The sequence below is a fragment of the Poecilia reticulata genome, chromosome 19 (genome assembly GCF_904066995.2).
Source record: "Poecilia reticulata chromosome 19, P_reticulata-male-v2, whole genome shotgun sequence".
NCBI classification, from domain to species: Eukaryota; Metazoa; Chordata; class Actinopteri; order Cyprinodontiformes; family Poeciliidae; genus Poecilia; species Poecilia reticulata.
Window position 1 is genome coordinate 2546212 of NC_088848.1, and position 26523 is coordinate 2572734.

A 26523-nucleotide genomic window follows, 5' to 3' on the forward strand; every position below is an offset into this window, starting at 1 on the left:
AAAGCCACTCAATTGTTTAACCCTTAGTGGAATCTTACCATTGACATCCATTGCCTCAGTCTTATCAACATTTATTTTATAGCCAGAAAAATGACCATAAACAGAGATCATTTCTCTCAGACGGGGTATTGATGAAGCAGGATCAGATAGATACAGGAGGACATCATCAGCGTACAGAGATATTTTATGTTCCTCGGAACCAATCAAAATCCCTTGGATGTCATCGCTGTCCCTGAGAAGCTGGGCCAGCGGTTCAATGCTAATTGCAAACAAAAGAGGTGACAGAGGGCAGCCTTGCCTGCATCCGCGCTCCAGCTTGAAACTTGCCGATCTAAAACCATTAACTCTAACCGCAGCCTGTGGGGATGAATATATTGTATGGATCCAATCTATAAACTTGGGCCCAAATTTAAACCTCTTTAAGGCTTGAGTAAGGTATTTCCATGACACGCGATCAAAAGCCTTTTGGGCATCTAAAGAAATCACAGCTGTCATATCTTTATGTTCTTTTCGGTGTGACAAGATATTCAATAAGCGCCGCAGATTATTTCCATAATGCCTCCCGACAATAAACCCAGTTTGATCTGGATGTATGATTTGAGTTACTATGACATTTAAACGTTTTGCCAGAATACTAGTTAGAATGCGAACATCTCCGTTAAGCATCGATAATGGTCTATATGACCCACAGTCAGTGGGATCCTTACCTTCTTTATGTAACACAACTATTGTGGCATCAGACCAAGAAGGCGCCATTTTCTTATTTTCTAAAGAAAAGCGGTATGCATCCAATAAAAGAGGGCTAACTTCGTCTATGAAACAACTATAAAATTCATTTATGAAACCATCGGGGCCTGGAGACTTATTATTTTTAAGGGATGAGACCACGTTTTTGATTTCGTCTTCTTGAATTGGCATATCTAATTGTTTAGCTACAGTCTCAGATAACTCAGAAATATTTATGTTTTGTAAATAGTCTGCTATCTTACTCTCATCAGAGCAAGTGTCAGAGTCCTGGTATAGGACCTTGTAAAATTCTGCAAATGTTTCAGCAATATCTTTTGGTTTTGAAATTGATTTATGGCCCGATTTCAGCTTCTGAATAACATTTGAGGACTGTTGTTTTTTAAGTCGGAAGGCCAAAAGTCTGCTCGCTCTATTTCCATTTTCATAGTACCGTTGTTTGGCAAAACGAACGTTACCTTCTATCTTTTCTAACAATAAATCTTGGAGTTCCCTGCGTGTTATATTCAAATCATTCAGAGTTCTGGATGCCCTAGACTTTTTATGTTGAAGTTCCAGTTCCTGGATTCTATCTTCTAAATATTTCTGTTTGGCTGCCATTTGTCTTTTTTTGCAGTCGTGTAGGAGATGATGCTGCCTCTTAGATAGGCCTTTGCACAGTCCCACAACATTATAGGAGATGTTTCCGGCGTGTTGTTTATGTCTAAATAAGTTTTAAGGTCTGATTTGACAAATGCAACAAATTCCTTGTCATTAAGGAGAGAGGCATTAAGTCTCCATTGTTTAAACGATGGTGTCAGACCTATATTCCACTTGACAGTAACAGGTGCATGATCAGAAATTGTAATGGGCAATATCCTAATATCCTCAATCCTGTGTAATTCGGCCTTCGCAGTAAAGAAATAATCTATTCGTGAGTAAGAGGCATGACGGCTTGAATAGAATGTAAAATCTCTCTCCTTTGGGAATTTGGACCGCCATACATCCACCAATCCAGCCTCCACCGATAGAGTTTTAAGTATTTTGCCCATCTTAGATATGCGAGACTGAGAGGTTGGTTGCCTGTCTATGTTAGACATCACACAATTAAAATCACCTCCCACAATCAGTAGCCCAGAGCTGTATTCAGCAATCATATTGAAGACTGACTTAATAAATCCTGGAACATCTTCATTAGGAGCATATACGTTTACAAAGGAAACTGCTGTTCCATCAATTATCCCGTTTACCAGTATAAACCTACCCTCCTTGTCCTTATATACTAACGTTTCCGTGAAATTGGTCTGCCTATGGATCAGTACAGCCACCCCCCTTTTCCTACCAGAACAATGTGACGAGTAGTAAACTTTATCAGCCCAAGACTTATTTAATTTTGAATGTTCCAAATCAGATAAGTGCGTTTCTTGTAGTAGTGCTACCTGACATTTTGATTGTCTGAGTTGCAGTAAAATTTTCTTTCTTTTAATAGGACTATGCAAGCCCCTGACATTATAACTTGTTACATTTAGAGTACTCATAACTATTTTAATTTAAAATATATATGGTAACATTGTATTGGAGGCAGTGACGGCCGAATGATGGATGGACCCAAACATTTGAGTAACATGCATGCTGATCACAATACAATGTAAGAACCGATAAGTAGAAAAGAACAGAGAGGAAGTAAGGCTTTGCTGTACACTATTTACAAAACTAAGATTCAGATGCTCTGCTTTTTTAGTTGCAATAAGATCCTCCGGGAACAGAAGGATCAAAACGCAAAAAACACAAATAAAAGTTTGCATTGCTAATATAATGCAAGGAAGTGGGTTTAAGTCCCTAGCCACTATAAAAAGCAGCAACAAACACAACCAGAAGAGAACTGGATGTGTACAAAAAAAAAAAAAAAAACTAAATAAAAATAATAATAAAAATATAACAAAAATCGACAGAAAGAGAAGATAAAAGTATGGAAGCTCAGGCTCCCGCAGGAGAACATAAGTATATGTACAGTAACCACAATGTAACAAAGAATCTGCTAATGATAATAATACAACCTAATCAAGGCAAATTATGTCGTAGTGATTTAACAAGGTTAGAAGTAACAGTCACGTACTAACATATACCTGCCAGTTTGGAGAGGTAACATTGCTTAACAAAATCACATTTAGGGCTTAAGCAACTAAAGGCACATTATTTCGAAATTGAAGACTACTGGAACTAGTCGTGCCAATTTAGCATTTAACATTTTCCTTACTATTCAGACCCAGATATTGTAGCCGGGATGGTCTTCCGTATGTAGTCCATGGCCTTCACAGGATCCCGAAACTCCTTGCTGTCCTCTTTGTATGTGATTTTGAGTCTTGCTGGGTAAAGTAATCCGAAGCGGACATCGCTCCGTCCCCGTAAAGCTTTCCGTACCTCGGAGAAGGCCGCGCGCGCCTTGGCCACACTGGTGGTGTAATCCGGGAAGATGGCGATTCTTTTACCCTGGTAGATCAGCGGGGCTTTGTCTCTGGCTCTCCTCAGGATATCAGCGGCGTCTCCATCATAGTGCAGCTTGGCGATGATCACACGAGGTCTTTCTCCACCTCCCGGTTTCGTCAAAGCAGCTGTCCGGTGTGAACGATCGACTTTTACCTCCCGGTCCATCTGGAGCACCTCTTTAATAATTTTAGAAACCTCTTTAGGATCGGCGGAGTTAGGCTGCTCCGCAACGCCAACTATACGGATATTTCCGCGCCTCATCCTCCCCTCCATGTCCTCACATTTGTCCCGCATCTTAACCAGCTCGCTCTGAAGTTCAATAACGGTGGATTGCAACGTGTTTACCTCATCAGACCATGTAGACAATCCGCCTTTCACATCTTCCATGTCCGTTTCAATTGAGGTAATGTCTGCGCGGATAGCAGCGGCATTGCTAGCTATCTCGGCCCTCACAGCTTGTATGTCAGCTCTGAGAGTAGTGAACTCTTCAGACAGCACACTCCTCATTTCCTCCCTTATGATTTTAGAGATTTCCCCGCGAATAGAGGATAGGATATCGGCTCTCATCTCCTCACTCATGCTAGAGCTCTTGGGTTGTGGGTCTTCGTCCTCAGGTGCACGCTGCCTCGTGGCTCTGGTGTTAGCAGTTAGCTTCGCCGTATTACCGTCGTACTTGAATTTACGAAGTTTATCCGCCATTTATCAAGAAGTGTCCACTGAAACAGAGCTCTTTATGGTCCAGAACCTTTGATAACCCAATTTAGGTTGCAATTAGTAGCAATTGTGGAATTTAGAACGAATATGTTAGTAAACCTGCAGGAGCTCTGAAATATCCGTCTCTACTCCATCTTACTCCGGAAGCGCCCCCTGAAAAGTTGCTTTTAAGTTCGTTTTGTCTTATTTCCAGTGAACTAGGATATCTGCACCAGAAACTAAACCAAAACTACTTGGAAAGAGTTTGTGTTTTTGCAGTGTTGGATTGTTGTCAATGCGTCTTTAATTAGTAAAAAAACAAAAACCTGGCCTGTGCAGGTGAAGGTGGAAGGACTGCCACCAGACATCCTGCAGTCTGTGAGCATGACGACGTGAAAAGCAGCTTAAAAAAAATGTGAAAAAGTGAAAATAAAAAAGCTTTACTTTTCGTCATAAACCGCTGAGGCAGCAGCAGAGACAGACACACGGATAGTTCAGAGGATGGATTTCTGGAAAGGAGATAATATTGTTACAGAAAGTAATTAACTTTTACCATAATGCACAATTTGGCAGCCGTACAAACACAACAATACATTCACTCGCCGTTACCTCGCTGCCAGCACTTTCTCCTCCGTCCGCCTGAGCCGCACACAAATCATCTCACCCAGCCGACCGAGCGCGTTTCCTCCCAGATTGGAATCTCTCATTACATTCAAGGAGATTAAGAAAGGTCTTCCCGATAAGTCGAGTCCTCTGCGTCTTACCGGTGGCTTCCTTTCAGGCCTGCAGGGCCGTTACGCTACAGTAACGCTCAGTCCGCTCTGAAAACACGACCAGCAGGCGGTGAACTCAGCGGCTCAACCTCTGCAGCTACCAGATGTTGTCGTGCTAACCAGTAAATCTTTACGCGTCGCTTTGATTTGTCGTCTTCGCTGCACACAATAAAACAGAGATTCCATGGGAACTGATTAATCGATAGGCAATTATCAGAGAGAGAAACACAATCAGTGGATTTAATTTGACTTTGATTTAGTCGTAAACTTGTGTATTTTCCATCCTGTCAGTGATGCTGAACGCCGGCAGCTGTGGAGGCGTGTGGCGTGTTGAGGAGCAACGAGAGGCAAAACAAAGATTCCTGTTTTCTTTACGTCATTTTTAAAACGACACAAGAAAAGTTCACTTTACTAAAGAAAACTTGAGCAAAATAAAAACCAGATATTTTTAAGTCAAGGATTACCAGGTTACTCCTTTATGATTAAATACAGTTTGTTGAATGTCATTAGTACCATTGTGTTACTGGAAAATGGTCTCAAAACAACAAGATCATCATTTATCACAATCATTTCTGGAACAATGTATCGTCCAGTAAATGATGTTATCATTTTAGGCCTCGTCATAAGTTGAGTACAGATAAAAGAAGTTTTTATCTGTAGGAAATCAGCATTAAATTAGACACAACAAGGCTAAAAACTAGAAGATAAGACACGTTGTTGCTCCATGTTGTGTGTTCATGTCTACACGGTTCGGCCGTCGGCTCCGCCCAGAGCGACCGCTGCCTCCGTGAGGCTGAGCCGAGTTTTCATCAGAGTTGAGCTGCAAATAAAATCCTGCTCCCACTGCAAATTTCCCCCAAAATAAGTCAATTTTTTTTGCTTTTGGCACCGACAGAAAGAAATGAAAAGGAGTTATAACCGACAGGAAGTACAGATGAATTATTAAAGACATGAAAGATCTATCCGAGTCTGGATAGAGTTTTAAAAACAGAAGCTTCCAGTGGTTTTACTGGTAAACGGAGGGAAACGTGATGGCCTTATGTAAGCTGGATAACGCTTTTATTTCTGCCGTTTCTCCCAGGAGAGGTGCCGTTTTTGTGCAGATGCACAAAAGGGCTGCATGAATAAAAGCATCACCTGATGCATTATCCCGCGTAATGCTTCAAACCAATTAACGTAATGCCACTGCTATATTAAAAACAGGAATTATGCATTAATAAGGCGTCTCTGTAAGAGCCTGTGATGTTGCCTGGCTGAGCGCTCACCCCGAAACACCAGCGGCAGGCCATCGCATCCAGAGCCGGTCCCATTCCTCCCTCCACACATAAATCCAGGCTGCTCCGAGAAAACACGGAAAAATAAAGTGAAAGATCCGTCTGAGGTTCAGTCAGCGGAGAAAAAACGTTGAATCCAGCAGAAACGAGCAGCTGCCATCCGCCTGCGCAGGTGTCCTGTTGCTCTTCTGCCTTGAAGAGTCGATTACAAAGTTTGGGCTGGTAATGAGGTCTAAAGTTTCCTGATTAAATTACCAGAGGACAATAAAAAGGTCTTTAATGTTTAATGGCTGCAGCGAACGGAGCCGAGTCGCCCAGACGGCCCAGAGCGACGTGCACAACGCTCGTTTAGACTCTTCGTTAATTACAGGAGCCCAAACGCTGCGGCTCTGCATCTGTGCCACATTAATAAGATATTTTGACATTTAGAAGGAATTACCTGCAGATTCCCTTCACCAAAACTCCTGGGTTCCCAAGTAATGCTTGTTTTATCTCATTTTATTTGGAATCGGGTCGAAACATTTTGCATACGTTAAAATTTTTCAGTTTTTCCCTTTAAAGTCCCTTAAATTACATGGAAATATTTGCCTATTCAGCAGATTTTGAGATGCTGATTCCCACTGAGATTCCAACTTTAATCGGATTTTATTTTCATTTCCACCCGTTGCAATCTGAATAAAATGTCCCGTTTTACTGGTTTCTATTTGCATTTATAGAAAAAATATTTTTCCTGACAACTTAAATATGTTTGGATTAAATAAAATTATAGTATTTTTATTATATAAGAGAAGTACTACAAATTAAATTCATGGGACTGGGTAAAAAATTTAAGTTATATTTAAAAACGAGAAGACTTTAATCACTAAAACTAAAATTAAAGGAGTTAAAACTTCATAAATGTTTATTTTGTGGACGGACGTTAGCGCTGTTATTTACAAAAAATACACAAATATATTATATGCAATAACATTTCTACGTTTCTTTAATCCAAGGGATGAAGATGGAGCGATAAATACTGTGTACTGTAAAACAAAATCTTAAAAATGCTCAGATTATCTCTGATTAATATTCAGACATTTTCTGTCACAACTAAAATACATGAAAATAAAAACTGTCAATTTAGAAATAAGCACTTTAACGACGGACAAGACAAAGAACTGTACATTATGGTTTTAAGCCTAATTCACATGCAGATTACAGAAATCACATTAATTATCTCCAATTTACTGAATAAACTGGTAAGAATAAAGTAAAAAATAAAAACTATTTGGTGTTTGAATATTTATGTGTTATTAAAAAAATGCCCAAATTGAATAAAACTTTATAAATATTCATGTTTTTCTGTTGTTTTTTGTAAGTTTGTTCACATTTTAGATTTTAATACCTTCGATTATAAATAATTCAGATTAAAAAAAATTCTGGCACCAATGATCAATTTAACCTTTTCAGGATCAATCAGAGCATTGACTGAAATATTTCCACATTAAGTTGTTATTAATTGTTTACAGTGGATTTAGAAACAGAGACGGATAAAGATGGAGGAACAGTTTCAGTTTGGATCGTCCGGCGCTGAACCTCCGGACGGAGAAAAGCCGCCGTGGGTTTCGTCTCCTGCCTACAAATGTTTAAAGGATTCAACTTTCTGTTTGCTTCATGCAAATCGGAAAACAAGACACACATAAAGCCGTTAAAGCAGCAAACAGCAAGTTCCTGCTCATTATATCTGAAACGGCTCAGCTGGCTTAGTGCTGATCCGACGCTGGACCCGACCGCCTGCATCCAACCGGCCAACAGCTTCACTCAACAACAACCATCAGGAAAACTGCTTCTTAAAACCGTGTGTGGTTCAACATTTCATCACACCAGCGACTTTAAAGCTGCTTTTTGAATATTCACCGTTTAAAAATAAGATGCTGAAAATCAGAGGCCACAGCGCTGACTCATCAGTAAATAAAGAGGTAACAGTTGTCAGGTTTATCTTTTAATATCTGCTAAATTCATGACTTCTTTCAGGTAACTGAACTCAACAACTCAGCAGACAACCTGGAGGAGATCCCACCAAAAAAAAGAAAGACTTATCCATGTTGTTTCTATTTCCTAACGCATTTTTTATGACTGATGCGACTTAAACTCCGGAGTCAGAATCCCAAAATGAAAGTAATAATTCAGAGGGAAACAAAAGTCTAATTTCTGAGATTAATTTCAGAATTTCTAAGAAAAAAAGGGAAAGGGAAAAAAACTTTGAATTTTAAATTTAAAGTCAGAATTCTGAGAAAAATATTTAAAATATATTCAGAGGAAAAGAAGAAATGAGAATGCTGAAAATAAAGTCAGAAATCAGGAATGGACCATAATTCAGAAAAAAAAAATCATAATTCTAAAAGGCTAAATTTGCCACTCGCCACAATTTCTAAGAAAGAAGTCCCAATTCTTGAGCAACATCAGAATACTGAGATTAATGTTAGAATTTCAAGGAAAAAAGTTAAAGTCTGAGAAAAATATAGAAATTCCGAGAGAAACAAAAGTCTAAATTCAGAGATTAATGTCACAATTTCTAAGAAAAAAATCTGAACTATGAGATTAAAGTCAACATTCAGAGAGAAAATAAAAAATCAGACTCCAGTGACCAACAGTCGGGAAAATACTGTTATCTTTGAGTCATGGGCACTTATAGCAACATTCTCACTGAAGAGTGCATCGCTGAATTATGTACTGCATTTAGTACAGCAGTGATTTATCTCCATTTCTTTTGCATGCCACATTTTAACTGTAATGCCTTTTTATCCCACCTGAAATCAGAAACAACCAAAGATCCACGCCGAGCAACACTGAAGCATCCTCTCCAGGGATGCTCAAGTCCAGTCCTCAAGAGCTGCAACTTTCAGATGCTTCCCTGCTCCAACACACCTGGATCAAATGAAAGGCTCGTTACCAGGCCTGCTTAGAGCTGATCCCGGTCTGTTGGAGTAAGGATATTTCTAAAAGTTGCTGGATGGTAGCTCTCGAGGACCGGACTTGAGCACCCCTGCAACAAAAACCCAACAAACCGCGAAGCGCTCACACTTACAAATTTCCTCTTGAGCTTGCCCTTGCTGCTGCGCGCCGTCTTGGCGGAGCTGTAGTCCAGGCCCATGTCCAGGTGGTCGTCGGCCGACATGCTCTTCCGGAGGTAGGCGGCCCGCGCCCGGAAGTGGGAGAACGGCGACTGGGAGCGCGGCCGGGCCTCGGTGCCGCCGCTCTGCTCCGTCTCGTTGTCTCCCTCCACATCGTCCTCCAAGCGCCACAGCTCCCCTAGAAGCAGAGAGGGGGGAAAAAACAGAGACAGGTAGATAAATGAGAGCAAGACAAATTGGACGACACAATTATCGGAAGCTGTCATCCGACGACGGCCTCCATAAAACACGCCTGGAATGTAATTTAGCTTCCCTTTAAGCTCAGCTGCTTTCTAACCATATTATTCTTCGCCTGACTTATGAACAACTTGATTATGATTACAGCTGCTGGACAGAAATGATGGCTCATTTACAACAAAGGAAGAGTTCTGCAGCAGCGTTTTTCTTCCACGGCAGAGACGGATCTGTGCTGTGGGAGCGAAGCTGTCTGTGCTGCACCAATCACGTCTCATCGCTCTGCATTGTCAGACATCTTCCCACAGCGCTCATTAAACTGTTAACGAAGCCTCTTCAGCCGATGCCAGCATCAAAAACGGTCAACATGTTGTAACAACACAGCAATCTGGTCTCTATCAGGACAAACGATGCAGAAATTATCGTGATAAACAATATTATTGTGGTTTTGAGAACATTTGTCCTCTATCAGGACAAACGACGCAGAAATTATCGTGATAAACAATATTATTGTTGTTTTGAGAACATTTGTCCTCTATCAGGACAAACGACGCAGAAATTATCGTGATAAACAATATTATTGTTGTTTTGAGAACATTTACAGGTAAATTATTGAAAAAGGTACGTCCATATCGCATTCTTCCGACCAGAACGTCATTGAAACTCGACAAACGTCACTATTCTGCGTCCTGATGCAAGTGGGAAGAAAAACAACAACGATGGCGGACGATAATGAGGATTAAGTTGTTAATATGCTGGTTCCGGTCGGACAACAACTTCAAAATTGTAAGGTATGCTACACCGTTAGCATCCACGTTTACTTCCGCAAACACCGAGCTCTACTTCTTCTTCTTCTTCTTTTTTTTTATGGCGGGTGACAAAACACTGAGCACACTCTGTATGTGTGACGTTATTGCGCCCTCTACTGCACATGCGGGACACTTTCAGGTCATTTGCAGTTCACACGGGAAATCACATACAAGTAGGATATATTTGGAAGTGTAAACAACCACGCCGGGAAAAGAAGAGAAAGAAATATATATTATTATCTGATTTCACAAAAATAAAATAAAAATCAGGATTGAGTGTTAACGTAGCCTTAGTTTCCATCTGAGCGGGTGAGTTAATAAAAGTTTAATAACATACATTTAAACACAGTACAAGGTAAAAAAATATATATATAATAACAGACAATATAATAACAGTATATTAATGCAGAAATAGTGATTACCCAAAATTGTACTCAAGTAAAAGTAGCACTACTTCAACGTATTTTTACTGAAGTAAATTTGCCCAAGAAATTACTCGAGTAAAAAAGCATTTGGTAAAAAAAAAAGTCTAGTCAAGTACTGAGTAACTGATCAAATTATCAATCATTTATTAAGATTTAAAAATGACATAATCAGTCAGACCAAAATATAAAGTGGAAATTTCGGTATTTTAAGGACGGAAATGACAATAATTCATAAAAAACATAACAAAATCAGGCAAAAGAAAATCTAAATCAGTTTCTTTCAATCAAAAACATATGAAAATTTAATAAAAACTGCAGGTGTGTCTGGTAAACATGTTTGTTTTTCTTTCAGTAGAGAATCCAGACATTTTACTCAAGTAAGAGTAGAAATACCTCATAATAAAATGTCAAAAAAAAGTAAATGTAATTGAGTAAATGTAACTAAGTTACTACCCAACTCTGGGAAAAAAATAGTACTAAATTTCAAACTTCTGCTTTACACTAGGCTGCCTTTTCTTTCCAATATTTTACATAAACACTATATAAAATCTGGAAATAGATAAATTCACAAATAATTTGAAGTAGAGAAAAATCCATGAAGAGGTGAATCTGTGAATACTGAAGTGTTAACAGGCAGGGGTCTAAAACTTTCCTTAACGTCTGTGCCTGAGACCCGGAATGGGGCAGATTATGGAGCAGAACAAACCCAAACAGAACAATGATCTGCAGACATGTTTGTGTGTGTATTAGTATTGTTCTGGTTAATTAAAGGTGTTTATTATCTGTGTAGTACATGTACAATTCAGAAAGTCTTCAGTAAGGTATATTTTCCTCTATCACAGCTAAGTGACGTTGATTTCCTGAAGCTCTGCTGACATGCAGATGCCAGCAGAGCTTCTGTCTGTAGACATAAATGGCAGTAAATGCTGCGGCTGCTGCCTGCGCTGCTGTCAGCGTGAAGCGTCCTGAGAGAGCCGCTGAAGGGAGGCTGAGCAGCACAAACATGGAAATGAATGTGGAGGAGAAACGGTTCCTCTGAGAGGCGACGCTTCCTGAAAATCTGAAGGAAATTAAGATATAAAACCAAAACTTTACAAGAAAATGGTGGTCGTTTTTATATTTTTTAACATCTTTATAAACAGTTTAAGGATATACGAAATGGTGCCTAGCTAAAGTTTTACCACAAACTCCAGTGTATTTTATTAAAGGGAACCTATTATGCAAAGTTCACACTTTGCACATCTTTGTTATTCAATTTGGGTCTAAATCAATACTTGTTTTTTGGCAATAAGCTAATGTTTTTTGGTGTGTGGAAAACGAGCCCTTTCAAAAACCTCCTGATCGTTGACTCAGACTGTGCCGTTACCTAGCAACCCAAACTGTACTCCAGTTGTGAAACTTTAATAAAACATGTTTGTTTTTCATTGAGTGGGTAGAGAATCCAGAAATTTTACTCAGAGTAGAGATACTTCATAATAAAATTACTCAAGTAAAAGTAACTAGTCACTATCTAACTCTGCTGGTGTAATGTCAATAAGGATTATGTGTTCTAAAAGTCAGCAAGCTTTGCAGTTTTAAAAATGTGAAACAACAAATCCAAGCAACATGAATGGATTTTTGTAGCAGAGGCAGAGACAAAACCAGACAGACCAGTTTCTTCCATGTTAGCTGAATTAACTACATCCAGAAGTTCTGCTGCTGCACGCACTGCAAAAACACAACATTTTACCAAGTATTTCTGGTCTAGTTTCTGGTGCAAATATCTTACTACACTTGGAATAAGACAAACGAGCTTAAAAGAAACTTTTCAGCAAGATTTACAGCCAACATTTTAAGGAAATAATTCCTTAATATTGAAAAAGTTCTAGTTCCTTTGGCAGATAAATTAACTTATAACATGGCAAAATGCCTTCTTATAAGTGAAATGGTCTGACGGTTAAACCAAAACTTCTTCATCAGTATTAAAGAATTATTTACATAAAACAAGCCTCTACATCTAGCTACAAAGATACTTTAAAGTTACTTGAAATAAGACAAAACTAAGATATTTGCTCTAGAAACTAGACCAAAAATACTTGGTAAGACTTTGTGTTTTTGCAGAGCCAAAACACCAGTAATTAACTGGCTGTGCAGATGCTAGGAATGCGTGACAATTCGTGTCCACCTCTGTAACCAACTGCAGAACAGCTGGCTCAAATTGCTTGCTGTATTTAAGAAGGAAATAAGAATAGATTGCAAGGCAGCCAAACATCAAACTGATCATAATCACACATCTTTGTAAGGAAAATAGAAAATGAAATGTTTTTGGGGGGGTTTTTTTCAGTTGGATCAAATGCAAAAACATGTTCAAGTACACACCTGGCTTCCACAGCTGGATCACACTGTGACACCAGACAAGAGAGGAAGAGAGAGAGGCTGCCGAGTTACTCTCACTAATATCAGCCGCGGCTTAAATCCCTGAATGAAGTGCGGCTCGGTTATTAAACCGAGGAGCAGCGAGGGAAGGGAAAAAAAAAAAGAAGAAGAAGTTGTCTTCCCGCTCCTGCAGGGATAAAGAGTGGTGGAAAGAGAGAGGTCGCATCATGGTCGATGACAGTAGTTGCTAGGCAACAAGGAGCCACGTGAGACCGGGTTCTTTAATTTGATATTTGCATCGGAGCAACAGCCGAACAAGAGGAAACAGAAGAGAGACAAAGGCGGTTAGGATGTTCATAAAATGGCCGAACCTGGGTCCGAATCCGGCGACGGTTCGGTCCGGGATCGTTAGAACGCAGCGGCGGGAAGGATTTATTGGATTAGGGCATTGATGGATGGAGCTCAGGCTCCTCTGATAAAGTGGGTTTATTGATAAAATAATCAAGTCGTTGTTCCAACTGGAGGCCAAGATGGTCCAGACAGAAGCAAAGAGATAATTTCTCCTTACATTTTTTTTTTTCTTACCAAGTATTACGCACTAAAATTACTAAATTGCTGTGGAACGAATCGAATATTGGCTGTGATATTTTTAGAACATAGAGGGAAAAAAAGCCATCAGAAAAGCTCGGTGAGGTTAATGGAGTTCTGCTTGTCCTTGGCATGTCGGAGCGAAACCTGTGTGGAATGAAATTAATCTCCAAACAAGGTCGTGTCAACTTTGATTCAAATTTAGGCCAAGAAAATGAGAAGTTAAACATTCTTCGTCTACGTAATCCCACCTTATGTTGCGTCTGCATGACTAATTCAATTAAATTAAGCCTATTTGGATAAAGCACATTGATTAACATTTTTGTAAATGCGCCAGAATTAGCCAAAGTGTCAATATAAGATGTGTTTGTGTCACTCTGCTTGATTTTGATGCTTTATCACCACCAAGTTTTTTTAGATAGTAGAGTCACCCCACAGCATGATTCTGCCACTGCTGTTTTTCACAATGCGTTAACAATGTTCCATATTTCCCAAAAGTCAGAACTGGAAGTGAGCTGTGCCGTCTTGATAGACGATCACATGCGTGAGCCATGCGCTCCGAGACACTCTTAACCAAAGTGCGAGAGAAAGATACATGGTGAACAAAATGGCTGCCGTCAGGCTAGACAATGAGTTGAGATATGAGTCGGAGAAGTCAAACAATGTGGAGAGGCTAACAACTAGCATGCCTCAGCTGGTCTCACACAACTCGTACTTTTTTCTTTGCTGTGTTCCACTTGGATCGGCTCTGAAGTCGGAGCGTTCCAGTTAACTAACGTCTAGCTTTACTTTCCCTGAGCAAACACCACTTTGACTTTGTTCAGTTTAGAGTTGGAGGCGGTACATGCAACACTGATTCTAGACGTATTCCTGCATGTGCATAACAAATGTGTTTCCGCCACAGCTTATTGCTTATCGTGATTAATCTGATTTTAATCAATTGACAGCACTACAGATGCATCTCTGCTTCCAGCAATCAAAAGGCTGATCAACAACTTTTGCAAAGGTCATTAACCATTCGTTTGATTCAGATGTGTTGGTACTAAAGCATCATAACCCACTGCATGTAGGTCAATATTGAAAAAGAACAGGGACGCTTCCCACAGCATTCATTACGTCTCTCACTCTTGGGTTAGGAATGTGTCTTCTTGAGAAATAACAATGAAAAAATGTATTTTCTCTCCAATAATCTGTTTTATTTATGAATCCCCGCTGTACGCAATCCTTTCACATTACCTGTAAGTGTTTTCTTAACAAGGATGGATTTTTCTTTTCAAATGAAAGCACTCTCTGTCAGGAGGCTTCAGCTTCAAGATTCTCCATGACATGTTTTCCCTCTCAGGTAAGGGAACGCTGTTTGATTTACAAGCAAGAAGGAGAGGGAGAGACGAGAGATCAGAGAGAGCGAGATAGAGGGTATACCACATCTGCTGCCTCTGAGACAACTGGATGCTGCGCGCTCTGTCATGTGAAGCAAATATCAGAGAATCAGAGCAGCAGACGGCAGAAAGGTGAAAGAAATGGGTCACGTTTGGCATATCTGAAGACTTTTGTTTGGGCTTTCATATACTTTACAGTTTTGTACCAGCAGCTAAAGATTACCACAACATGTAGCCCTAAGTTCAAGATGCTATTACTTCATAAGTCAGTGCTGTTCAAACGTTTTGGCAAGGAGGTGTTGTGTTCATTAACAAAATTTAGGGCTATTTGTAATTTAGACGTACAATAAAAAGATAGACTTGAGTCCTACTGCTCATGGCATAGAGTCGCTCAAAAGAATTTAATTGCTTGTGAAACACAAAACTCGCAGCAGATCTGACTTAGCTTCTTCCAATTATATAAGTATTCCTGCCGTTGTTTCCTTTCCACCGGTATCTTCAGCTTTTTTTACTTTTTTGAGGGACCCGGTTTTAAGCCACCTATCTATTTTTTTTAAACACAATCCTTTGGTAAGCTTAACTGTAGCATCGCACTTTCAGCCCAAGTCATGGCAAATAAATGTTCTTCCCCCCAGCAGTAGTTCATGGACCTCCAGTGGTGCGGGGACCTCCGGTGGTGCGGGGACCTCCGGTGGTGCGGGGACCCCCGGTGGTGCGGGGACCTCCGGTGGTGCGGGGACCTCCGCACCACCGGAGGTCCCCGCACCTCCTTCAGGTTGTGCGGGGTTGCACCACCGGAGGTCCCCGCACCTCAGGTTGCACCACCGGAGGTGCGGGGACCTCCGGTGGTGCGGGGACCTCCGGTGGTGCGGGGACCTCCGGTGGTGCGGGGACCTCCGGTGGTGCGGGGACCTCCGGTAGTGCGGGGACCTCTGGTGGTGCGGGGACCACAGTTTGAGAAAGACTGAAATAACCACCGCTGAAGACACCATCTCATTAGAAAAAAGTCATGAAGGTGTGAACATCACTCCTCACAATCAGAGGAGGAAAAAGCACAACAAAAGAACCTGACTGGTGCCTCTAAGTCAGTCTTTCTCAAACTGTGCCCCCTACTGGTACGCAAAGCATCGCATGTAAATAACCGCTTATTTTCTATTACGTGAGCTCAAAGTGCGACACTACTGTTAGCTTACCAAAGGATTGTGTTTAAAAGTAATAATGGATAAAGGACTTCAGACCGGATCACTAAAAAGAAAAGCTAAAGATACCGGTGGAAAGTTTCTGAGGATGAGTTGCAGAGCTTTTATTTTTCAACACTATTCCAATACATAGCATGTTCACGTGCTGCGCCCCTCGCTGACTAACTGCATCTTAACACCTGAAATAAAATTATTTATGTTGGGCTATCTACCGGCTGAAATAAAATGTTTTTACCAAACCAACTCAAGTCTATTCTAAATTACAAATAGTCTTAAAATGTTATTAGTGCACACAACACTTGTAGTAAATAACTTTTTTGATTTCCATTTGTTTTATATGATTGGAAAGTTTGAAATCCATACGGTAAAGAACTCAAAATGCCCTGAGTCGACGTGTTCATGAGTTTGTTGTGGTCAAAACATCACCACTCTTCACATTCGAAGGACCAAAGACAATGAGCTAAGAGACTAATATTTTTCCTTCAGGTTGTATATATTAAGATGTGTTATTGCAGGGGTGAGTGTTTGCTGAATGAGGTAAAATGAAAAAGTTTGAGAAACTGCTGCTGCTTACCTGCAGGGGGCAGAGTGCAGGCCTTGGATTGGCTGGTGGCAGGTGGAGGGTTTTTCCTGCGGGGCGGACTCCCACCTATCAAGTCCGAGTGGTGGACCCTGGAGACGGTTGGTGACTGAGGGATGCTGGGGAGAGTACGCGACTTCGCCAGTAGGGGTCGCTGCAGCTTCCTTTCTAGAGACCTTCAGAAATAAGACATGAAGAATCAATCTGTTTGGTTTACTGGTATTTATGACAAGAAGACAATTACTGTAACAGAGAGAGCTGCAAATTAAAACTATGATACCATTTTAAATATACAAACTGGCCTGTAATAATAAATAATAACTCAGTTAATTACACGATAAATTAAAACAAGCTCAATAATTTCATTTTCTCTCTTTCTACCAAAAACTGGATGATAAAATCTGGCACTTTGATCTCACCTAATATTGTTGACAGACTCCATAATTAATTTTATTTTTGTTTTATTTTGGATATTTAAAATGTCTTCCAGCTCCATCATTAAATGTTCATTAAAATTTAAAGTTTATTGATCTTTGAGAATTTGTTCTGCATCATTATTACATTATTACCATTATATTACTTGAAAATGGTCTCAAAACTTCAATATATTTATTTATCAAAGTAACTTCTGGACATTTTATCATCAAGAAAAATTTTATGTTACATCTCTACAAATATACAGAAATGCATACGGACTCCTATTAATGCTAAAGAGCATCTTCAGGGATCAATCGGTTCCAGCTCTGCTTAATCAGACCCAGGTTATCCAGATGACTAAAACTATTGATCCGTCATAGCAGCCAACATCATCACATCAGAAATCAATAGAAACAATCAAGCGAACAGCTTGGCAAAGTGCTACAACAAAACACACACACAATGCGATTTATTTATTTATTTAGTTGGATTTTGCACACAAATGTACGGTTTTAATATCTTTCTCTTCACTGTAACTAAAAACCTGAAGCTGGAAAGCAATGGTTCTGTAAGGAAAACATACTGACAGCAAAAACATTTCAAGAAACAAGTTACATAAGAAGAGAAAGAAAGAAGTGGGAAACAAGAATGTGAGATTCTACACCGTGGAGGAACACTGGTGATAAATATTCATACACTAGGCTTTAGAAATTAATCTGTATCCTAGAGGAAAGATAAAAATATTCAACATGATTAGCTGCTCTGCCAACCGATTCAGTGCTGAAGAATTACTTCAAAGAAATTTTGGACCAAAATCTGCAGAAGACATTTTTTCTGTGTACATTTCACTTGGAGCTGCAGATATAAAAAAAAAGCATTTAACTTTTTATGAATGTTAAAAACCTGGAAACGGTTTATGAAATATACATAATAAATAACATGAGTGTAGAAAGGAGGCAGAGCTGTTAATGTGGCTGTAAGCAGAAGCTCTTTAAGACAAAATGCCTGATGATCTCAAGTAGAAAACGGATCAGAAAAGCTTTTAATGGCAATAACAGGTTTTAATGACGCTTTCTCGCAATTCAACCACAGGCTTCCCTTTATTCCAATGGCCTTTTATGTGATAGACCAACAACAAGTCAAATTTCACTCAAAGAAAATCTGAACAGTGCGTTGTGCCCCTCACACACCCCGTTTGGTTTGTAGGCCAGAAGGTTCCCACACTTCGACTCTGGAAACAGAACTTCTTCTGCCTTTCTTCCAGTCTCTCGTCTCTGAATGCCAGATTTGTTGACACTCTCACATCAATGAAACGAAACGTATCAGTGTTCCCTAAAAACAAGCTTGTTGCTGCTGGATGCAAACCGGTGTGATGCAAAGTGTTTCCACCATAATTTAGCGAAATACACAAATTTAAATATGACCAAAAAAATCCCACCTCATCCTTATAGATTACCTATTACGCTTCCTTAAACAGGTTGGATATAGATCTATACAATACACAAAACACATGTGTTAAAATTTTTTGTCCAAAAACATAAAAATGCCCCTAATGAGCCGTTTTAGTGCGTCCTGTCCCTTTAAATCCAAATAAGCGGCTACTGGCCACGCCCCCAACTCACCTTTAACACTCACACATGAAAACGGCTGCAAACAGATGAGCAATTATACAACCGTACATCTTTGACAAGCAAAAGTGGAGCCTCCTTCGCAACCAACAAGACTGCAGTAAGCGGTTCATGAAGCCATTGTAAAGCACATACAGAGGGAAATCCAGCTGACCAAAAGTGCTGGATCTTTGCTGGGGTTGCTAGGTAACGGCGCAACGCGACTCAACAATCAGGAGGTTTTTGAAACAACTTGTTTTCTAGACACCAAAAAACATTAATCTACTGGAAAAAAACAGCTGGATTTTATTTTTTTGTATTAATGAAGTACAAAAAACGTAACACTGGTTTTTAAGTTCAGTCTTTATTTTTCATAAGAAGATATGTTTTCATAAGTTTCCCGTTTATTTATTTATCTTAATGTTTTTTTGTAAAAGTGGGCAGCGAGGGAAGCGATTCTTTTCCCTCCTCGCTTTCTCTCTGTGTGTTCTGCCGTTTATATTGCAGGCTTAAGTTTATCTAACTCTGGGGATCCATTAGATAAACCGAGAGCAGAGATCAGCACATCCACGGGTCTCAGAAGCAACGCACCGACATCAGCGATTAAACTCCAACCTGGTGGGAAACGCAGGGCCGGAAATATTTAGACCCACCGAAGGTGAATCCTGCTTTTCTGTGCACATGTAGGCAGGAGACACTTTGATAACAGCAGAAGCCGACAAGTTTCTCACTCCTTGGCGATCCATACCGACGTGTGCGAGGGGAAAGAAGTATCTGCCTGAAGCGCACACTCTCTCTCTCTCTCTCTCTCACACACACACACACACACACACACACACACACACACACACACACACACACACACACACACACACACTCACTCCTTGAAGCCGCCTGTAGGTGAAGCGACTAAGACTCCGCTTGTAAACACTTACAGCCAGCCGCACTCTCTCTCTCTCTCTCTCTCTCTCTCTCTCTCTCTCACACACACACACACACACACACACACACACACACACACACACACACACACACACACTCCTTGAAGCCGCCTGGAGGTGAAGCGACTAAGACTCCGCTTGTAAACACTTACAGCCAGCCGCACTCTCTTTCTCTCTCTCTCTCTCTCTCTCTCTCTCTCACACCCACACACACACACACACACACACACACACACACACACACACACACACACACTCCTTGAAGCCGCCTGGAGGTGAAGCGACTAAGACTCCGCTTGTAAACACTTACAGCCAGCCGCTCTCTCGCTCTCTCTCTCTCTCTCTCTCACTCTCACACACACACTCACTCCTTGAAGCCGCCTGCAGGTGAAGCGACTAAGACTCCGCTTGTAAACACTTACAGCCAGCCGCACTCTCTTTCTCTCTCTCTCTCTCTCTCACACCCACACACACACACACACACACACACACACACACACACACACACACACACTCCTTGAAGCCGCCTGGAGGTGAAGCGACTAAGACTCCGCTTGTAAACACTTACAGCCAGCCGCACTCTCTTTCTCTCTCTCTCTCTGTCTCACACCCACACACACACACACACACACACACACACACACACACACACACACACACACACACACACACACTCCTTGAAGCCGCCTGGAGGTGAAGCGACTAAGACTCCGTTTGTAAACACTTACAGCCAGCCGCTCTCTCTCTCTCTCTCTCTCTCTGTCTCACACCCACACACACACACACACACACACACACACACACACACACACACACACACACACACACACACACTCCTTGAAGCCGCCTGCAGGTGAAGCGACTAAGACTCCGCTTGTAAACACTTACAGCCAGCCGCACTCTCTTCATTTGCACAAACACAGTTGTCGGCCTCCCACCGGCACAGCGTGATGATAACGCACACAGGGTTGAACAGTCGGCCCAGGCCGCTCTGACAATTTGGGTTTCACTCATCCAACGGACCTGTTGCTAAGCGACACCGACTACAAAAAAAAGGGGGTGAAGAGAAGAGGAAAGAGCGGAGATGAGGAGTGAAGAGCCTTGTTTTTTGTTTTTCCCTTCGCCTCCCAGCAGCGATCTACACCCCCAGGTTGGAGGAATCAACAGCTTCATGTCCACCGATGTTCTGGAGGACAGACAGAGACGTCTCGTGTTTATGTGTCACACAAACTGGAAATGTGCAGAGAATAAACGAGATTCACTATGAATGACAGACAGGAGCAGAATTGGTCAGAAAGTGTGAAAAAAACACTGCAGGATTTGTAAATTTTTTAACAGAAAGTGTTAGAGAAACATGTCATACAATCCATCTCGTCAGTTTGAAGAAAACTCTAGAAAAGCTCCCGTTCTCCGTCTCGCCGGCGCCCCCCGGGGGAAATGTGCCTTTCTCCCACATCCACAGGCCCACGCTCCAGATCCAGACGAGCGCAGCGGTTTGTATTAGTGACCCATTTTAAGGCTAAAAGTAGAACACGCAGCCCTCTGGCTTCAATGTCCAGCCATCCGTCAAGCCGGACGCTTTGTGTGAAAACAAATAAATAAAAATGGACCATAACTCAAAGACGGACAGAGACGTTTCTTAATGCAGAACGCTGCTGAATGTATGCAGAACCGCCGCGTCCAGAGTGATTCACAAACACCTTTTGGCTTCAATTTTCAGTAAGATTTATCAGTTCAGGTTAGCTTTATTGAGAAATTGTTGTTTTTTTATTTTGAAATGCTTACTTCCTGTTGAACTGAAAAAAACGCAGACTGGAGTAACTAATTCAGTTTTTGAATATTTTTGTTTTAATGGAGACAAAGAAAAAAAAATCCATCCATCCATTTTTTTGCACCCTTGTCCCTCAGTGTGGTCACGAGGTGCTGCTGCCTCTCCAGCTAACGTTCCTGGCGAGAGACGGGGTCACCTGGACAGGTCACCTGGACAGGTCGCCAGTCTGTCACAGGGCAACACAGAGACACACAACCATGCACACACACACTCACACCCAGGGGCAATTTGGAGAGGCCAGTTAACCTGACAGTCATGTTTTTGGACTGTGGGAGGAAACCGGAGTACCTGGAGAAAACCCACCATGCACAGGGAGAACATGGAGACTCCATGCAGAAAGACTGGGGCCGGGAATCGAACCCAGAACCTTCTTGCTGCAAGGCAACAGCTCTACCAACTGCGCCACTGTGCAGCCCGAAAAAAAACCCTATTTTTTGTATTTGCTTTTGTTTCTTTTTTAGTTAAATTTGCAGTTTTGAATCCATATTTTACTTTTCCAAGCGTGACACAAAAACTGGACCTGTTGCCATATCACCTGGTGAAGATGTGTAAAAGTCCTAAAGTTAATTTTTAGTCCAAAATAAGGGAAACTGAGGCGTTTTAAGGATTATTTCCACTAATGATGGACCTTTTATCGCATCTGCTACTTTTGATTTATCCTCATCATGATAAATTTCAGTTGCTGTTGGTTAATTAAAAAAAAACAAATTGATTATTTCGGTTACAGATTCATGTGTAGACACATTTGAAACAGTAATCTGATGATTTTGGCTGGTCGGGAACTGAGAAGCGGATCTTTTTCAAGCGGAGCAGCAGGTCAGACCGACAGCAACGCTGCTGGGTTCAGAGCTGCTGCTGAATGAACGAGACTCGCTCGGCTGTGCGGCGCTTAAAAAAGAAACACAAAAGGTGCAAAAAGGAAACTGCGGCTTTTTCAAAGAGGTTTCAGGCTTTAAATTAAACATCAGGGGGTTCAGTAGATTAGTAAATGTTTGCAGTGGGTTTTTGCAAATGTTAAAGGAGCAAAATTACTAAAAGATGCATTAATCTTTTAGTTACAAAAGTAAAAAGAGTTTTTATCTCTCAAACATCAAATTAGACATAATTATTTTTTAAATGATCTTATAGAAAAAAACATAGAAAAGGATACAGTTTGAAAATATGAAGCATTAATGTGCCTGTAAGTCTTTTCAGATCATTTTTTGTATGAATGGCCACAAAACATTTATACCAAATAAAAATAAAACACAAAAATGTCACATATTTAAAGAAAAACACAAAAATGTCACATATTTGCAAGTAAAAAGCCGACTTGTTATATTTTCTGGTGTTTTTGCATTTGATAGAAAAATGAGAACTTTCCATGATTAAAGACTTAAATTCACAAATTCAGACTATGATATTTGCCGACATTGTAAATGTAGAAGTTTGCTGACATCATAAAGGCAGATATTTGTGACATTTGCAACATAAAATGTATTTTGGATCCTGTTTGTATGGCGAATCTACACCCAGAAAACTTCATCCGAGACCAGAAAAGATTTTATTTCATCCCAATTCCCAACTTTATCATGCTTTAGAGAATATTTTAATTCTAATATTGTAAATTTATTCCTTTAATCAAGGAAATTTTTGGTGGAAATTTATGCCTTCTGGACAGAGATAATCCAGTTTTTACTTGTAAATGTTATGACTAAAGTAGAAATAATGTTTAGCTTCAGTGAAGCAGGAAAACAGCTCCGTAACTTCAGACTGGTTTTGATTATTTTGCTTCATTATATTAGAAATATTTGACTTTTAGGCAAAACATATTGTCATTTAAGACGAATAAAGAACAATCAAAATGTGATAAAAGTGTTAAATGTTGATAGAGGCATGAAATTTATACTTCTTTTTAATAAAGTAAGTAAAAAAGTGCAGAAAATTTCTTGTATTTCTTGTGGAGTTAAACATGTTTTCATCTTTCCATAAAAGCAGATTTACTTTGGTCTCTGGATGAGAAAATCAGGGAGCAATACGTTGAGAGCCGATTAATCTTTATCTTCATCCTGCAGTCATCCAGCAGACACCGGAGTCAATAAAGCAAATAAATTGAGCGAAGCTGCATTGATCTGCTTTAATGACGAGCTGAAGTGTGTGGACTCTCCGTGGCTTTCAGGCTGGACGTTTGGTGGTTCATCACAGACGGTTCTCACTCACTTCGCTCCACCGACGGCCGTTCGTCTTTCTAGTGAAACAGCAGGAATTAAGGCTCAGGCTGCAGGAAACTGCTAAAGTCTGTGATGTTTCTTTCATAGGAAGGAAATCGGCATAAACTCAGTTTAAAAACAGAATCACTTTCAAGCCCAACAGTTTGTATCTCATGTGAAAGCGAAACTTATTGAATATGTTTCATTCAGACTAGGTGTGCCTGAATGATTCGACTTCCCTGATTGTTAAAATTCCTCAGGGAAATTTATCTGCCTTGAAGCTTCGTTAATTTATGTTTTATCACTTAGCGCATCGTGTCGCGTCCGGGTCGTTATTTATGTTGCGCAGCGCTCTCACTTCCACCCAGCAGTCCTCGCTAGGTGTTAGCAGCATAACGTCCGATTTTTAAGTTCGATGATGATGTCCGGGAGTTTTTTTTGTTTTTTTTCGGAGGACCAATAAGGAAATTAACTGGAGCGACGCCTGAACGGCGGGAAGAGCGCTACAGGTGTGTTTACACAGGTGAGCAGATGGCTGTTAGTTAGCTGATCGTTAGCTTAACCGCAGCTTTATGGACGAATCTGAAAAATAAATTCACCACCATCCCGGTCAGAACAAGCGGGTGGCGGGTCGTAGCCGTTATTTGTGTTTTTATGTTTGATGAAGGAACCAAATCCTGTCGCTAACATGGACAAAAACGCTACAGACGTTTTGGCAAAGTGAAAGTTCATCTGTTAAATTGACTGAATACATTAACTAAAAACTGGTTTATAGACATTTTTTACATGTCTTTGAGACCCTGTTGCTTTACTATTAACTTGAATATCATTTTGTATAATTTTGTATAATTCTGTTCAGGTTAACTTAAAAATGTAGCCGTTATTGTTACCGGGTCATTTTCTAAACTACAGAAAAGTAACTGTTAGGGAAGCAAATTAGCCGATGCTGACATCCGATAGTAATGCTGCTGTTATGGTAGAATTTACTATTTTTACTTCATCAAATTTTTTATTTGATCACTTGATTAATCGACAGAATACTCGGTTACTAAAATAATCGTTTACAACAGCCCTAGATTGCAGTCTTTAGGCCAATCTTTAAAAATCCTGACCAACCGACTCCGATTTTGGATTACACCAATTTTTCTTGTCTGAAATGTTGCTAAAAATAGAAAAGAGTCTGACATGAGACTGACATGACCAGGAGAGGACTGTGGTTGGTTTTTAGGTAGATGTGTAAGTATTGGCACCGATAAATTGGTGCACTCCTACATAAGACAAAACAACAAGAAGGTACACTGGATTTGTACCTAAAACGTACAAATCCAGTGTTTAAATGAGATGGTTACGGGGATATCTTCAACATTAGAAAATGCCAGTAGGGCCCAGTGTGCACGGCATTGACAAAACACTGAAAACAGGTGATTAATGAGGCCATGAGCCCAATTTCTTTCTGTTCAGTGAGACTCTGTTTGAGTGGCAGCCCTCCCTGCTACAGCTGATATTCGGTCCTGATTCACACACGTGTGTATTAGCGGCATAATGAGATCTGGTGACAGCAGATCTCACAATATTAAAACTTTTCGGTACAAAGTAATATTAGCTGCTGCCAGCTAAAATTAGCTGCCAGCTAATATTAGCTGGCAGCTAATTTTAGCACCTTTACCTCTGCTGAGGTAAAGGTGCAAATATTAGCTGGCAGCTAATTTTAGCACCTTTACCTCTGCTGAGGTAAAGGTGTCATTATGGGTGCGTTCACACTGCAGCCTGAAGTGACCCAATTCTGATTTCTTTTACCGGGTCCGTTCACACTGCCAGTAAATGCGACCTGTATGTGTTCTGCTGTGTGAACGGGCAAACGACCTGAAAGTGTCCCGCATGCCCACTAGAGGGCGCCATAGCGTCAGCGTTCTCAGTGTTCAGCCAACCGCCATAAAAAGAAGAAGAAGAGCTCAGTGTTTGCAGAAGTAAACATGGAGGCTAACGGTGGAGCTTAGCTTATATATTGGAAGTTGTTATCCGGCTGGAGCAGCAAATTAACAACTTAATCCTCATATAGTCCATCATGGTTGTTGTTTTTCTTCCTACTTGCGTGTATCAGGAGCAGAATAGTGAGATTTGTTGAGAATCAGTGACGTTCAGTTCGGATGATGGTCGCATTTGAATCGGATACGTGTCGGATATGGGTCACATTCGTAAAATAATCCGACCTGAGCTGTTCACACTGCCATGAAAAGATCGGATACAAGTCGCATTACATCAAAAAAAAAATAAAATAAAAATCGGAACTTCAGGCTGCAGTGTGAACGCACCCTATGAAGCCCAGATATGAATGAGAGCATATCAACGTTCAGGACTCTTATTTTGAAGAAAAAAAGGAAGTAGTTCTTGATTTCCTCTGTTCTACTGACAGCATCTATTCACAAAATGTTCGTCAACAACCAAGGGTTGAATTAGCACTGACGAAGGACTCACATTTGTTATTTTTTAGCATCTAGGGGGCGATAGTGTGCTGCTGCATGGACCTCATTCATGTTTTCATTTACATACAGAAATTTCATGCATGCGCACAACGCTGGATGACGAAAAGACGATTCTTTTACATCGACAGAACCATCCCGTTTCTTCAATGAAACCTGAAGCTGCTTTTAATTTAGCATTTTGCTTCAAAGCAAAGGGGAAAATAATGCAGAGAAACCATTAAAGAACAACTCAGAACCACTTTTTTCTCGCTCTCTGTGTCGGCTACGCTACACGTCGACTCGTTGCCATAGCAACTGACAAGAACGCCATTTTATGTTTCAGGATCCAACACACACACAAAAAAATACACAAACATTTCCCACGCAAAGAACAGGACACTCAGGGTGTTACAGTTTCATGTTTTCAGACTTGATGTTTATTTT

At 40.6% G+C, this 26523-nt stretch overlaps 1 protein-coding gene across 3 annotated transcripts in view; it reads right to left on the minus strand.

Moving 5' to 3' along the window:
- Positions 1-26523, minus strand: part of ankfn1b (ankyrin repeat and fibronectin type III domain containing 1b) — a 202444-nt gene that overhangs the window by 140238 nt on the left and 35683 nt on the right. For all 3 annotated transcript variants that reach the window (XM_081600715.1, XM_081600716.1, XM_081600714.1), the window contains 2 exons: positions 16627-16808; positions 9018-9241 (listed from right to left, as the gene is read on the minus strand). In XM_081600715.1, the coding sequence (XP_081456841.1) occupies positions 9018-9241; positions 16627-16808 (406 nt within the window). The remainder of the gene's footprint in view (positions 1-9017; positions 9242-16626; positions 16809-26523) is intronic.